The 12,463-nt window shown below is 42.6% G+C and overlaps 1 protein-coding gene across 2 annotated transcripts in view; it reads left to right on the plus strand.

The window, feature by feature from the left end:
• The first annotated feature begins 687 nt into the window (after positions 1-687).
• The window catches only part of scarb2c (scavenger receptor class B, member 2c), a 41,504-nt gene continuing 29,728 nt past the window's right edge, over positions 688-12,463 (plus strand). For both annotated transcript variants that reach the window (XR_010036574.1, XM_063210690.1), the window contains exons 1-6: positions 688-1,129; positions 1,489-1,646; positions 4,204-4,348; positions 5,540-5,731; positions 8,478-8,569; positions 9,036-9,155. Coding sequence is in view for 1 of the 2 variants with exons in the window: in XM_063210690.1 (XP_063066760.1) it covers positions 905-1,129; positions 1,489-1,646; positions 4,204-4,348; positions 5,540-5,731; positions 8,478-8,569; positions 9,036-9,155 (932 nt within the window). In the remaining variant the exon portion in view is untranslated. The remainder of the gene's footprint in view (positions 1,130-1,488; positions 1,647-4,203; positions 4,349-5,539; positions 5,732-8,477; positions 8,570-9,035; positions 9,156-12,463) is intronic.

The raw sequence follows: 12,463 nt of genomic DNA on the forward strand, positions 1-12,463 counted from the left end.
AAATGAAGAAAAGATACAAAATACAATAGAAAAATACAGTTCAGGGATACGGTATGTGATCTGATCTTCCTCCTTCTTAAGGTTTGAGAAGCCAGGCACGCAGGCAACTGTAGGCCTATATAGGCTAGTAGCCAACAGCAGTGGTTCATCACAGCAATGCCATATGAGAACACTTTTGAAAGCTCTGAAGGAATGCCATAATCTTTATGGCAAAATGGAAACATCCACAGATTTAAAGGACAATTAAGCAACTATATTTTGATGGATGCAAAAGTATTACCATGCATAAAATGTAGGCTACTAAAATAAAATGTAAAGAAAATAAAACATAAAATTCGGCCATGAGGTGTTTTGAAAATTATGCTTACCTTTATAGCTAACATGATGATTATGACAAAAGTAGGCTAGGTCAAACCATTGCCTAAACTTATGTTAGACCAAGGTAGCCTATTACGTTAAAGCCAAGCTGAGGTTATTAAAGTTTAATAGGCTATATAGGTCTACATTTAAAAAAAACAACAACATCAACACCAAAACCTGGGAAGATCAAATCATTTATGTCATCCATCAACTTCATTCAGGTCACCGCAGTTCATGATCCAGATATCTTGTCTAAGTGGGCTGACCTCTCCTAATGCACATGCGTCAACCTCACATGACTCACAAAGACTTTCTTAAAACATGGCGATGCCCGTCTCCGACTGTACCAAAACAAGTCTGGTGATCAACTTTTTTCGTTGAAACTCGTTTATTTTCAGCAACTACAACAATTTTAACAGTTTTATAATTTAATATAAACGAATTAGTCGGTACTCTTGGTATCGATGCAATAACAACTGAAGACGAGAAAGAAGGCGTGTAGACTACATTTTACATCAAGCGAATATCTTTGTCTCAGAATGTTATGACAGGCGGCGGACCTAGCGCAGTGATCATCAAGTCGGACAAAAACAGGACTATTTACGGAATCTTATTTTCGTGTCCAATTACTGGATCAGAAAAGTGCATTATGTTGAAGTCTTGCTGTGTATACAGCACGGGGGTGCTATGTATACTTTTGTTAATAGCTGGCATAGCGCTAGTGATGGCGCATATCTTCCCAAACATTGTGCACAGCAGGATAAAATCGGTGAGTTGTCAAAATGTTTTGTGTCCCGCCGTGACGAGGCTACTTTGTTGCCGCAATGTTTCGTTGTTATATCTGATTGGCCTATATAATATCAGGCCTATCTATGTCTGAGCATTGATACAGAATACACACATTTGCAGTAAATCAGTACTGACCTATATTCTAGTAGTAGCATGCAGCCAGTCTCCAACAACATGGCAGGTAAGGTAGGCTAACAATAATGCATTGTTTATAAAAACACAAACAAGTACTGTCAAACTGAGATGTAGCCTAACAGCCCATAGCAGTTTGATCCCAAATGTCACCATTTTGCCATTTGCCCAAACATATTCCTGACGAACTTTTCTTACATTCCACAGGAGGTGGTTTTGAAGAATGGCACACTCGCATTTGCAGCGTGGGAAAATCCGCCGCCGCCAGTTTACATGCAGTTTTATTTCTTTAATTTGACCAACCCGATTGAAGTTCTGGCTGGAAAGAGGCCTGCCGTGGTGGAGCTGGGACCTTACACCTATAGGTGAGTGAGTGAGTCATATATGAAATGTGAGCTAGGCCCCGCAATGAGATTAAAGAGGAAGCATAGGCTATAGGCTATGTAGGTCACATAACCAACTTATGTGGTGCAACTGGTCATTAGTGTATAGGCTGAATGAATGTGGTCTGGTGTAACTGCACAGAAAATCTGTGGTGTGAATATGACGGAATGCTGTTAGAAAAGTGTCAATCAACTCTTTGAGTGTGGAATGCAGGTCACTTAACTTCTGATTGAGCGTCCTTAATTGGTCGTACTCTTGAAGTGTTAAATTAGCACTGCAAAATGTGTGACTGAAGGGTGCCATCAATCATTCTCACTAACACCAACATGTGGTTGGACAGGGGAACATGGAACGGCACAGTCTGAGGACTTGTGTCTTCTTTGGCCTGGGATCCCTTGCTCATCATGAAAGATATACTGGTTCATATTTCACATTTGAAATCACGTGGGTCCGTCCTGCTGGCTGAACAGGTATAACTGAGGCACAGCCAAGTAATAACAAGTGTTTCCTCCTGGCCGTCATACTCCCGGAGATTCATGGTATGTCTAGCATACATGCTTAACAAGTTACTCTACTTTACTGAATGGTTTCACTTTATTAACAGTATGTAGGCCTATGGTGTATATCAGGGGTGGGGAACCTTTTTCATTCGAGGGGCCACTTCAAATTGCTCCAAGGGCCGTAAAAGTCCTCCGAGGGCCGTATTATGAACACAAAAAAACAGGATTCCCCCCTGCACTTCAGGCCTATATTGAAGGTAGCCACCTTTAAAACAGACCCCTCCTTCTCTAGGTCCCCTGAATATGACTTAATTGTATTGCAAATGTAATTTCAAAGATTCATCTGCAAAATATGTCATATGTCATGTGAAGGGAACCACCAGTGGAATCCACCATCCACTTCCTGTCACATGACTCTCTTTCTGGATTTTGGCTTCCATCAACATGAACTCTGTCTCTCTGTCTCTCTCTGTCTCTGTGTCTCTCTCTCTCTCTCTCTCTCTCTCTCTCTCTCTCTCTCTCTCTCTCTCTCTCTCTCTCTCTCTCTCTCTCTCTCTCTCTCTCTCACACACACACACACACACACACACACACACACACACACACACACACACACACACACACACACACACCGGGTCAGGAGATCGTACACACAATGGGATTGGAATGATTACACTAGCACATATAGCTGCATACTGTGGCTTTAACCGTTTGGCTTATACACACTCAGGAATGTGCCTCAGTTATACACTACTTTTTTGCTGGACACACACCAGAAACCGTTGGCCAGTCAGTTAGTCAGTTAGTCACTGGTGTCACGCTGTTTGATTCTCAGCATGATGCGACTGCTTTAGAAATTTGTGTTATGTGACGTTACAGTAAGTTAAACCAGTCATGGCGTTCCTTTAAAACAACACCAAAGTCACACTGTTTGTTTGCCCGTATCATGTGGTTGCTTCAGAGAGTGGTGAGCAGTGGCGAATATTAAGTCAACAGTCAACTCAGCTTTACAGTCAGTTTCTTCACATGCACAGGGTCATACAACGAAATTGAAATTGTCTTTCTGTCTATCCCATGCAAAGACATAGACATACACATGACAGGACTGACGTCAACAAGACATACTGTACATTTAAAGGTACACTGTGCAGGAAATGGTCAAAAAAGGTACTGCAATTACGCTGCTCATTGAAACTGGGCTGCCTATTGCCAAATTTGATCTTTACATGAAAGTTTACTAAGTAATAAACAAATATTTTCTAGTATGGTCCAAGTAGTCATTTTTGCAGCTAAAAATGGCTATTTTTGGAAATTCAAAATGGCGGACCATGGAGAAGATCCCCCTTTTCATGTATGAAAAGTGCAATTTTTCCAGTCATAATGAATACTTAGAATTTGATGGTGGTGGTAAGTATTCATGAAAAAGGTAACATTAGTGAATGGGCAGCATGAATTCTGGAAATAAACAACTAAAAATCTCACACAGTGTCCCTTTCAGTGCAAGACAGGACCAATAGCAGTGTAACAAGCACTCTAGTAATAGTAAAGTAATGAAGTAAAAATGTGTGACTGTGAATGTGTGAATGTGACTCTCCGGGGAAAACTGCACCAAGGTTAAAGGTGCACTGTTTAATATTTTTAGCTTTTTTCCCCCAGAAACCATGCTGCTTATTCACAAGTGTTACCTTTCTCACTAATACTTACCACCACCATCAAGTATTCATTATGACTAGGAAACGTGCATTTTTCATACATGAAAAGGTGGATATTCTCCATGTCCGCCATTTTTTATTTCCAGAAATAGACATTTTTAGCTGTAAAATGCACTGTACTTTGGTCAAACTAGTAAATATTAGTTTGTTATTTTATAAAATATTCATGAAAAGATCAGATTTGGCAATAGGTAGCACAGTTTCAATGCAGCATAGTTGCAATACCGGCTCTGGCCACCATCCTACACAGTGCACCTTTACGTAAGTTGATAAGTCATTGGTGTGTCACTGTTTGATTCCCTGTATTATTTATGTGGTTGTTCCAGAGAATACCGGCCGATGGCGAATGTGACTTTCCTGGAAAACGGCACCAAAGTGGAGGCAGTGAATCCCAAGACCTACGTGTTTGAGCCCAGCATGTCAAAAGGCACAGAGCAGGATCTCATCAGAACAGTGAACATCCCAGCCATGGTTGGTGTCGTTTCTGCTGTTATGCTTTTTGTTAACAACCTTGCATAAACATATACACACACGCGTGCACACACATACACACATTGACACACATGCACACGCAATTCCGCAGACACACACGCACGCACACACACACACACGCACACGCACACACGCGCGCGCACACACACACACACACACACACACACACACACACAGACACACGTGCGCACAGTCACACACACACACACACACACACACACACACACACACACACACACACACACGCACACACACACAGTAGCTTGCCTTGTTGCAGTTTGATTTGAATGCTTCCCACGAATGCACATGCACACACTTTCTGAAAGGCAGACAGACAGATGGACAGACACACACACACACTCACACATGCACGCACAAACACACACACTCACGCACGCACTCACGCAAGCAGGCACGCACTTACGCATGCGCGCACACACACACGCACGCACTTACGCATGCACGCACACACACACGCACTCATATCTATACCACAGATAATGTGAGCTATTGAATCCACATCTTTGTTTTCAATGGCTTTTAATGAATTGAAAGCCAAGTGTGTTCTTAATATGCAAAAAAAACCAAAATGCCATTGTCATGTTGTATTTACTGATCTGTTACACTGTAACAGGCAGTAACACTTCATTCACTGTAACACTATAACACTTCATTCAGCTTTAGTACAATAGAATGCATCACACTTCAATACAAATCAGGGCTTGACATTAACTTTTTTTCGCTTGCCGGCCACTGTGGCTAGTGGTTTTCCCTGAGTGACTAGCCAGCTATTCTACTAGCCTTAATTTTTTTTTTTTTTTTTTTTTATCATGACACTGTACATCTAACCTCAGAAGATGAGGTGCTTAAAGCAAGAAGACGAGTGCATGCATTTCTACATGGAAATAAAACAAACAAATAGACACTGAGTAACTGAGGTTTTTCTTGAATTTAAATACAAACAATTGATACACAAGGGGTAAAGTGCAGAATATATGCTTATCTGATATGTCATACCATAGAATAAGCTAGCCAAATTGGCTAGTGACACTGAATTTTTTACCAGCCACAGCCAAGTCTTATCAGCATTTGGCTGGTTGGCAGGTGCCAGTGTCAAGCCCTGATACAAATACAAAAAACAATAGCATCATATTTTTTGTTACCTTGCAGACTGTCATGGAGAAGGTGAAAGACATGCCCATCATCAACACTCTGGTCTCCAAGTTCATGGAAGGGGAGGACATCGGCCTCTTCACCACCCTGTCCGTGGGGGACCTACTCTGGGGATACAAGGACTTACTCTTGGAGGAGGTGGCCAAGATGGACCACTCCATAGACCCCGTATTCGGCCTCTTCCACAATGTGAGGGCCTCTTATGGTGCAGTATTGACGTGTACACCTTGCCTGATTTTCATAGACTTTAGATCACTACAGCGATTCTGGGGTAGATTTCTCAAAGGCGAAGTAGCTAGTCGGTTAGCAACATTGCAGAGTAGATACTAAAGTTGCTAACTCTTGTGTCTCGAACGTTAGCACACGAAGTTACTACTGCTTGAAGTAATGTGCACTCTGAAGTAGTGGCCTCCTATCCGTATCTTGACAGTGAAGTTGAAGAACAGATGGAGTAGATCCATTAAGTCCAGACATCATCTCAGCCACCCCAAGTAACACACAGCGCTAGTCTACTTCAGAGTGTGACTCCACCCATTAGCTAAACTTGTAGTACATATTTGACCACAAATGTGTCAATATCTTTTAATCCTGTGGTGCAAAAGCGATGAAAATCAATCGACATGCACACAAAGTGATGATACAGCTGCGAGAGTATTCAGAACACAAATTCACGTCATGTCATTTGTTCGTGAAAAAAAACCGTCATATCCTTGGAATCTGATGAATCCCACACTAATAATATACTTTTAGCTGTATACCGATTGAATTGCGTCTCATTTCGATGTGTAATTTGTGAAATATTTAGATAAGAAAGTATTGGTTACTCCCGGAAATGCACTGGCTTACGTGTCAAGTACTTACATTTTTTTGGCGCGAATTTCATTTCATAGCCTAGGGGTATTTACGCTTGCCTATCAATGGGAAGACGCGAGCCACGCGGGTTCGAAACCAGTGTGCAGCATGTTGACAACAACTCGTGAAATCGTGTTTTGGACCCTACAGTGTAACACATTTTCCCTTGGCTGCACGTGTGTGTTGGTAATGCACAACATAAATGATCTATTTCTGCCAGATATTTCCAAAATTGTGGCACTGCAACCATGTGGATTCGAACCGGCGTGGCTTCTGTTTTCTCATTGGGATGCAAGCGTCAATACCACTAGGCTATGTAATGAAATCTGCGCAAAAAAGTGTTAGGGATATGACACTTCAACAGGCGATTTTCTGGGAGTAACCACAACTTTATTGTCCAAATATTTTACAAATTACACCTCGGAATGAAACGAAATCCAATCGGCATGCAGATAATACTGCATTATTTGTGCGGACGATGTCAGATTGTAATGCCACGGCCGTGTTTTTTCACAAAGAAATTACAAGGTGTGTTGTGGAGGAAACAGCGGAGTCACAGTGTTGTGACATCCAATCAAATGTGCTGGTGGTGGTTGTACACTATTGCTTTCTACTTCACGCACTGAATTTAGGAGGAAACAGCTGAATCATGACTCAGCAATCATGCCTATCTCTTGTTGGTTCTTTGGTCACGCACTGCAATGCCAAGAAAGTAAGTAGCGGTGTGGACTCAGGAAAGTAGCCGCACTACTTTTGGCTTACTGTGGGAATAGTAAGGTTTCGAGAAATGCACGGATTTCGCCTTGAAGTAAGTAGATAACTACAAAGTACATCTGTAGTTCAAAGCTAACATTGCGGAAACGCACCCCTGGTCTGACCAGGACTATAACGATTAGCATTTCCATACAGGAAGAACTTTGTTTCCATGGCCTGGTTAACCCGCCTCCCTCTGCATGCTACTGGTTGAGGGATGTGCCAAAGTTTCTTAGCCCAATAGAACGTCTCTGCTTAAACCACGTCACTGCCTTGAACTTGCCTCTACCCAGGACGGTTGGAAATGCTCACTTGATTGGTTCCAGACAAAGTGGGTGGAGTTCCCGGTGTAGCGGGATACTCATGAACGGCGTGACGTTTTCCACGTGCGTTACGCCCTTTTGTGGGGGAAAACAGCCAATGCAAGTCAATTGGTGGTATTGGGAAAGAATAAACGAAATACAAAGACCTGTAGACTAGCGTTGTTCACGCACAACATGCCGGAAACGTGTTGTGTTGCCGGCTGTTCAAATAATATAGCCAAACAGCCATGGCTGAAGCATGGACTGTCTTCATTTAGGCTGGCCTGTGTAGCAAGTAAGTTAATGAGACATTTGGTTCGATTTCCCCCATAAAGGGGCGTAACGCACATTTACGAGCAAAGTACCCGGATGGCCGTTCATGAGTATATAGACATGCATATCCGGGTACAATATTACCTACACCTCCAGTTGCAAAACTACACCTCTCAGTTTATGTATTTGGATCATCCACTGTCAGGGATTTCATTACAGATAATATCATATATCAACTTACATATGGTTTGTTCAAATTAAAACTATGGAGCAAATCTCTGTTACCAGAACCTAACACAGATTCAGCCACAAAGTTGGATGTGAATCACTCAGCACCCACACATGTCAAATCCTGCATATTTGTTCCAGCCAATTGATTAGACCAGGTGATCCCAATTAGCACACCTTACAGCTAAATAGTGAGATCACCTGTGTGAGGGGCACAGGCAAAAGGCATACAGGGCAGAACTACCCACCATTAAAAACTCAGATAAAGTCTTCAGGTAAATGTACTTATGCCTGGGTCATTTTCTAGCTCTAGAGCTACCTAATTTTTCACTCCCAGTCACTCCCTTGTCATTACTTCCCCATCCTGTGAAATAAAGGCATACAAGCCCAGCATTTAGTAGGATATACAAAACAAGTTTACAACAATACTTGTATTCATATAGTACGTAACAATGGGATCATAGTCCATGGTGATAAAGCACTCAAAAGAACACCCTTTCTTTTTTTGTGTGCGGCCTGTGTTTCAGATGAACGCAACAAACGATGGTGACTATGTGTTCTACACCGGCTCCCAGAACTATGAAGACTTTGCCAAGGTGGTGACATGGAAAGGCCAAAGGTACAGTATAGGAAGTGAAAGTGGCAGTTGGAAAACACACTCTCATGTATTTGCATGTTGTTTCCTTGTTGTTTTATATGCAGGCGATAGCAAACTGCTGTGTCACCACCGGGACTGTCCCGGTCAAACCGGGACGTCTGGTCACCCTACACCAGTGATTCCCAACCAGGGGTAAATTGCTTAGGGGGTACGCAGGATAAAAAAGGCTGGGAAACATTGCCCTACACCACCACCATGTTGTGTCTGGTGCCATGTCATTTTAGATTTAAATAGGCCACTGTTTCCTCCTCTCTCACCTGACTTGTCTTTTCACCCTGTTTTTGAAATGGTTGAAAAAAAAAACAATACTGCACTGTCAAATCTACGTAAATCTTGTCATAGAGCCGACCCTCAGGTGACTTTAATCAGAGTATCTTATCTGTTTCGGGTCAACATTTTCTTTGTTTGTTTTGGTGGCCTGCTGCAGTTCTCTGGACTTTTGGACGTCGGATGAGTGCAACATGATCAACGGCACCACCGGCGCCGCCTTCCACCCCATCATCAACAAGAGTGAACCCCTCTTCATGTTCTCCTCCGACCTCTGCAGGTATATCTGCCTGTCTGTCTGTCTGTCTGTCTGTCTGTCTGTCTGTCTGTCTGTCTGACTGACTGACTGTTGAAACACAAACAAGCAGCAATCATTCATCCTCTGTACATTCGGTTAAGGTGAAATAGCGCTGATTGCTTGGCTGCCTATCTGCATGTTTGTCTGTCTGCCTGCATGTCTGTATGTCTGTCTGCTTGTTTGTGTGCCTGTCTGTCAGCCTGTCCGACTGGTTTGGCGCATGGAAGCCAGTGTGCTACTGTCATTGTGTCCTCCTGGAAGTGAAAGCACTAGGTCATTTAGATGCGGTAGATCAGCCTCATGACTGGGGTGGGTAGACATCATGGAGGTAGTATAAGAACTGGAGAGAGTGAATAAGTCCCGCCTCCAGTCATTTCAATGGGAAATGCTAGGCTAGTGAATTCAGCCAAAATTGAACAAATTTTTCAGCTTCAAAGATGGAGTCGTTTCCACCACCAGTTTACTCAGCCAATTATGTGCCACGTTAGTGACTGACTTACGATTGACCAGAAAGATATATGGAAGACGGGCATTGGATGCATGGAGGTGCCCAACCACACACCTGTATAGGTATGTGTGCCCAGAGGGTGTTCACTCACGGAACTAGCTACTAGCCACAACTGGCTAACCCTAACCACGGGCCAGTGCAAAATGAATGGGTGTCAATGGAGTTTTCTACCATTATAATTTTTGTGATTTTTAATATTTTTTTGTCCTGAAATATTAATATTAAGTTCGAAACTAGAAATAATAAGACCCCATTTGAGTAGCGTTTCGATTATTTTGCGCCACTAGATTATTATATACTGGGTCACAAAGCTCAATTTTTATGGGACCAAACCCATAAACATTAGCGCGATGCTAGCGAGTACAGGTTGAACTCTTCTAACCTGCTGTAAAACTACACACCTGAACGATTTGTCAATACAGCCTATTGTTAAACAACAGTCATAGTGCTTACCAGGAATGTTTTGTTGATAATATTTGTGACTGGAAATCGCAGTAGCAATGTATTTAGCATATGGGTTCCCCTTTCCATTCCATACATTTTCCCACATGAAGGACTGAACTACGCTCGACAATTAGTGGACACTCCATAGTTACTGCAGTATGCATGCAAAGCTAACTGGCTACAATGGGAACCAATGAGACTGAACCTTCTCCCTGTTAGAGATTCTCTGGTGTGCCCAACACTAAACTCGCACACCCACCAATCGCGTCCACCCTCTTTGAGCGAAGTGGTGGTGGAATTGCGACGAGGAAGTGCCTTGCTAATCGGCAAAGCTAATCAGCCAAATCCTGACCCCCTGGTAGACACAGCTGAATCACAAGCTAACTCACAAGCTAAAGCTAAAGCTGGGGGTCAGGAAGGGACTGACTCAGGTGCTGTTTCCACGTGGCCGGATATTTTTAAATGTGGATATTTGTTTCTCCTGTTTTGGTGTAAACGCAACATGTGGATAAAAATGAAAACTCCATTGTAACAGGTGCATTTTAGGGGATAAAGGGGATGTTTTCAAAGCTGGATTTGTAATATATGGATTTGAAAACTACTTTACGTAGTCGGAAGGCCAAAACCAACGCATTTGCAAAATGATCCTGCTACGTGGAAACAGCACCTTACTTTCACTTACTCGTTTTACTTCGCTGCTAATCTCCTGAGGAGCCGGTATTGTGCTAAGACGTCTGTGACACTGAATCACTGAGCTGTTTATAGGCCTAGACGTCTTTGTTACCAGTATAAGGACTCATTATACTCGTAACATTATTAAGGAGGCAAGCTTCACTGGAAAGCTGGAAAGCCTAGAAGTTCATCGGGGTCGGAGCAGGCATCACCCAAACGTATTTTCTTTTTTCTTTTGCTTAAGTGCTGGCCCAAGAATTTACACAGTAGTATGACTGAATTACAGGGAAAAGATAACTGCACAGATGTGTTTCGGCATTCTGACGTCCTCAGTGTCAAGAATGCTGAAAGACATCTGTGTAGGCAGTAAATGTAATTTATGAATGTGCAGCCCTTCTTTCCCTCTCTTCAAAGCTGAAAAACTGTCATCACTGTCTGGGACCACTACTGGTTCAGTAGCTTTGAGGTAGACTAGTTTATGGTGTATGTACATGCGTCCAACAAGCATGACTGTCAATATCGGAGAGCATGTTTTATACTTGAGAGTAAAGCCCAATTGTCTACTGCCTGGGTCTTACGGTAGCAACATCCACTATATTACCAAAAGTATTCGCTGCCTTGGCTCACATTTGAACGTAGCCTCTTACTGCAGCTGCGGTCGCCGGCGACCCTAATCGCTTGCTGAAAATTCTTAACTACATCATAACAACATTGCTATGACATTATAGAGAGCCATAGTGCTGCGCTAAGGGGTTAACTTAACTTAGCCATCCCATAACCCATTGGATTCAATATGACATCGCTCCACCTTTTGCAGCTACTTCAGCTTCACCTCATCTGAGAAGACTGTCCACAAGGTTGAAGATTGTGTAAATAGGGATTTGTGACCTTTCTTCCAAAAGCGCATTTGGTATCCTGATGTTGGTGTGGTTGTATGACTTATTGTGTGTGTAGAGTGTGCAGTATTTTTTGTGTGAGTGTGCAGGTATCGCGGTTGAAGTCCTGATGTTTGTGTACCTCTATTGTGTTTTGAATTATAGTATACTTTGTCTTCATGTTTGCTGGCACTTTATGACAGTGGTGAAAACAAAGTTCCCTTTTGGGGACAATAAAGGCTATCTAATCTCAAAACATTTTGGACAATTGCATGCTCTCAACGTTGTGGGAACGGTTTGGAGCAGGGTGCGATTTGTCGGAAAACCAGAAGGGGGGATATGTTTCAGATTTTAAGCAATATCAATGGAATTACATTAAACTGTGATTAAAATTATGTGTAAAAAGTAGCGATATCAAAACCAGAAGGGGGGGTAATCAACCATCCCCCCCCCCCCAACAAATAGCACCCTGGCGCACTCCTTCCTCTTCCAACATGACTGTGCACCAGTGCACAAAGCAAGATCCATAAAGACATGGAGTATGGTATGGATGAACTTGACTGACCTGCACAGTCCTAACTGGCCTGCACAGTCCTAACCTGAACCCAATAGAACATTCATTCATTCATTCTTTATTTGTGACAGACACAATGGTCCATATCATGCATACAAATTACAAAAGGTTAAATAAGAAACAGACAAGGATAAAATACACCTTTGGGATGAGCGGAGACTGAGAGCCAGGCCTTCTTGACCAACATCAATGTGTGACCTCACCAGTGCCTTTTTGG

Source organism: Engraulis encrasicolus, chromosome 11 (assembly GCF_034702125.1).
Source record: "Engraulis encrasicolus isolate BLACKSEA-1 chromosome 11, IST_EnEncr_1.0, whole genome shotgun sequence".
Lineage (NCBI taxonomy): Eukaryota > Metazoa > Chordata > Actinopteri > Clupeiformes > Engraulidae > Engraulis > Engraulis encrasicolus.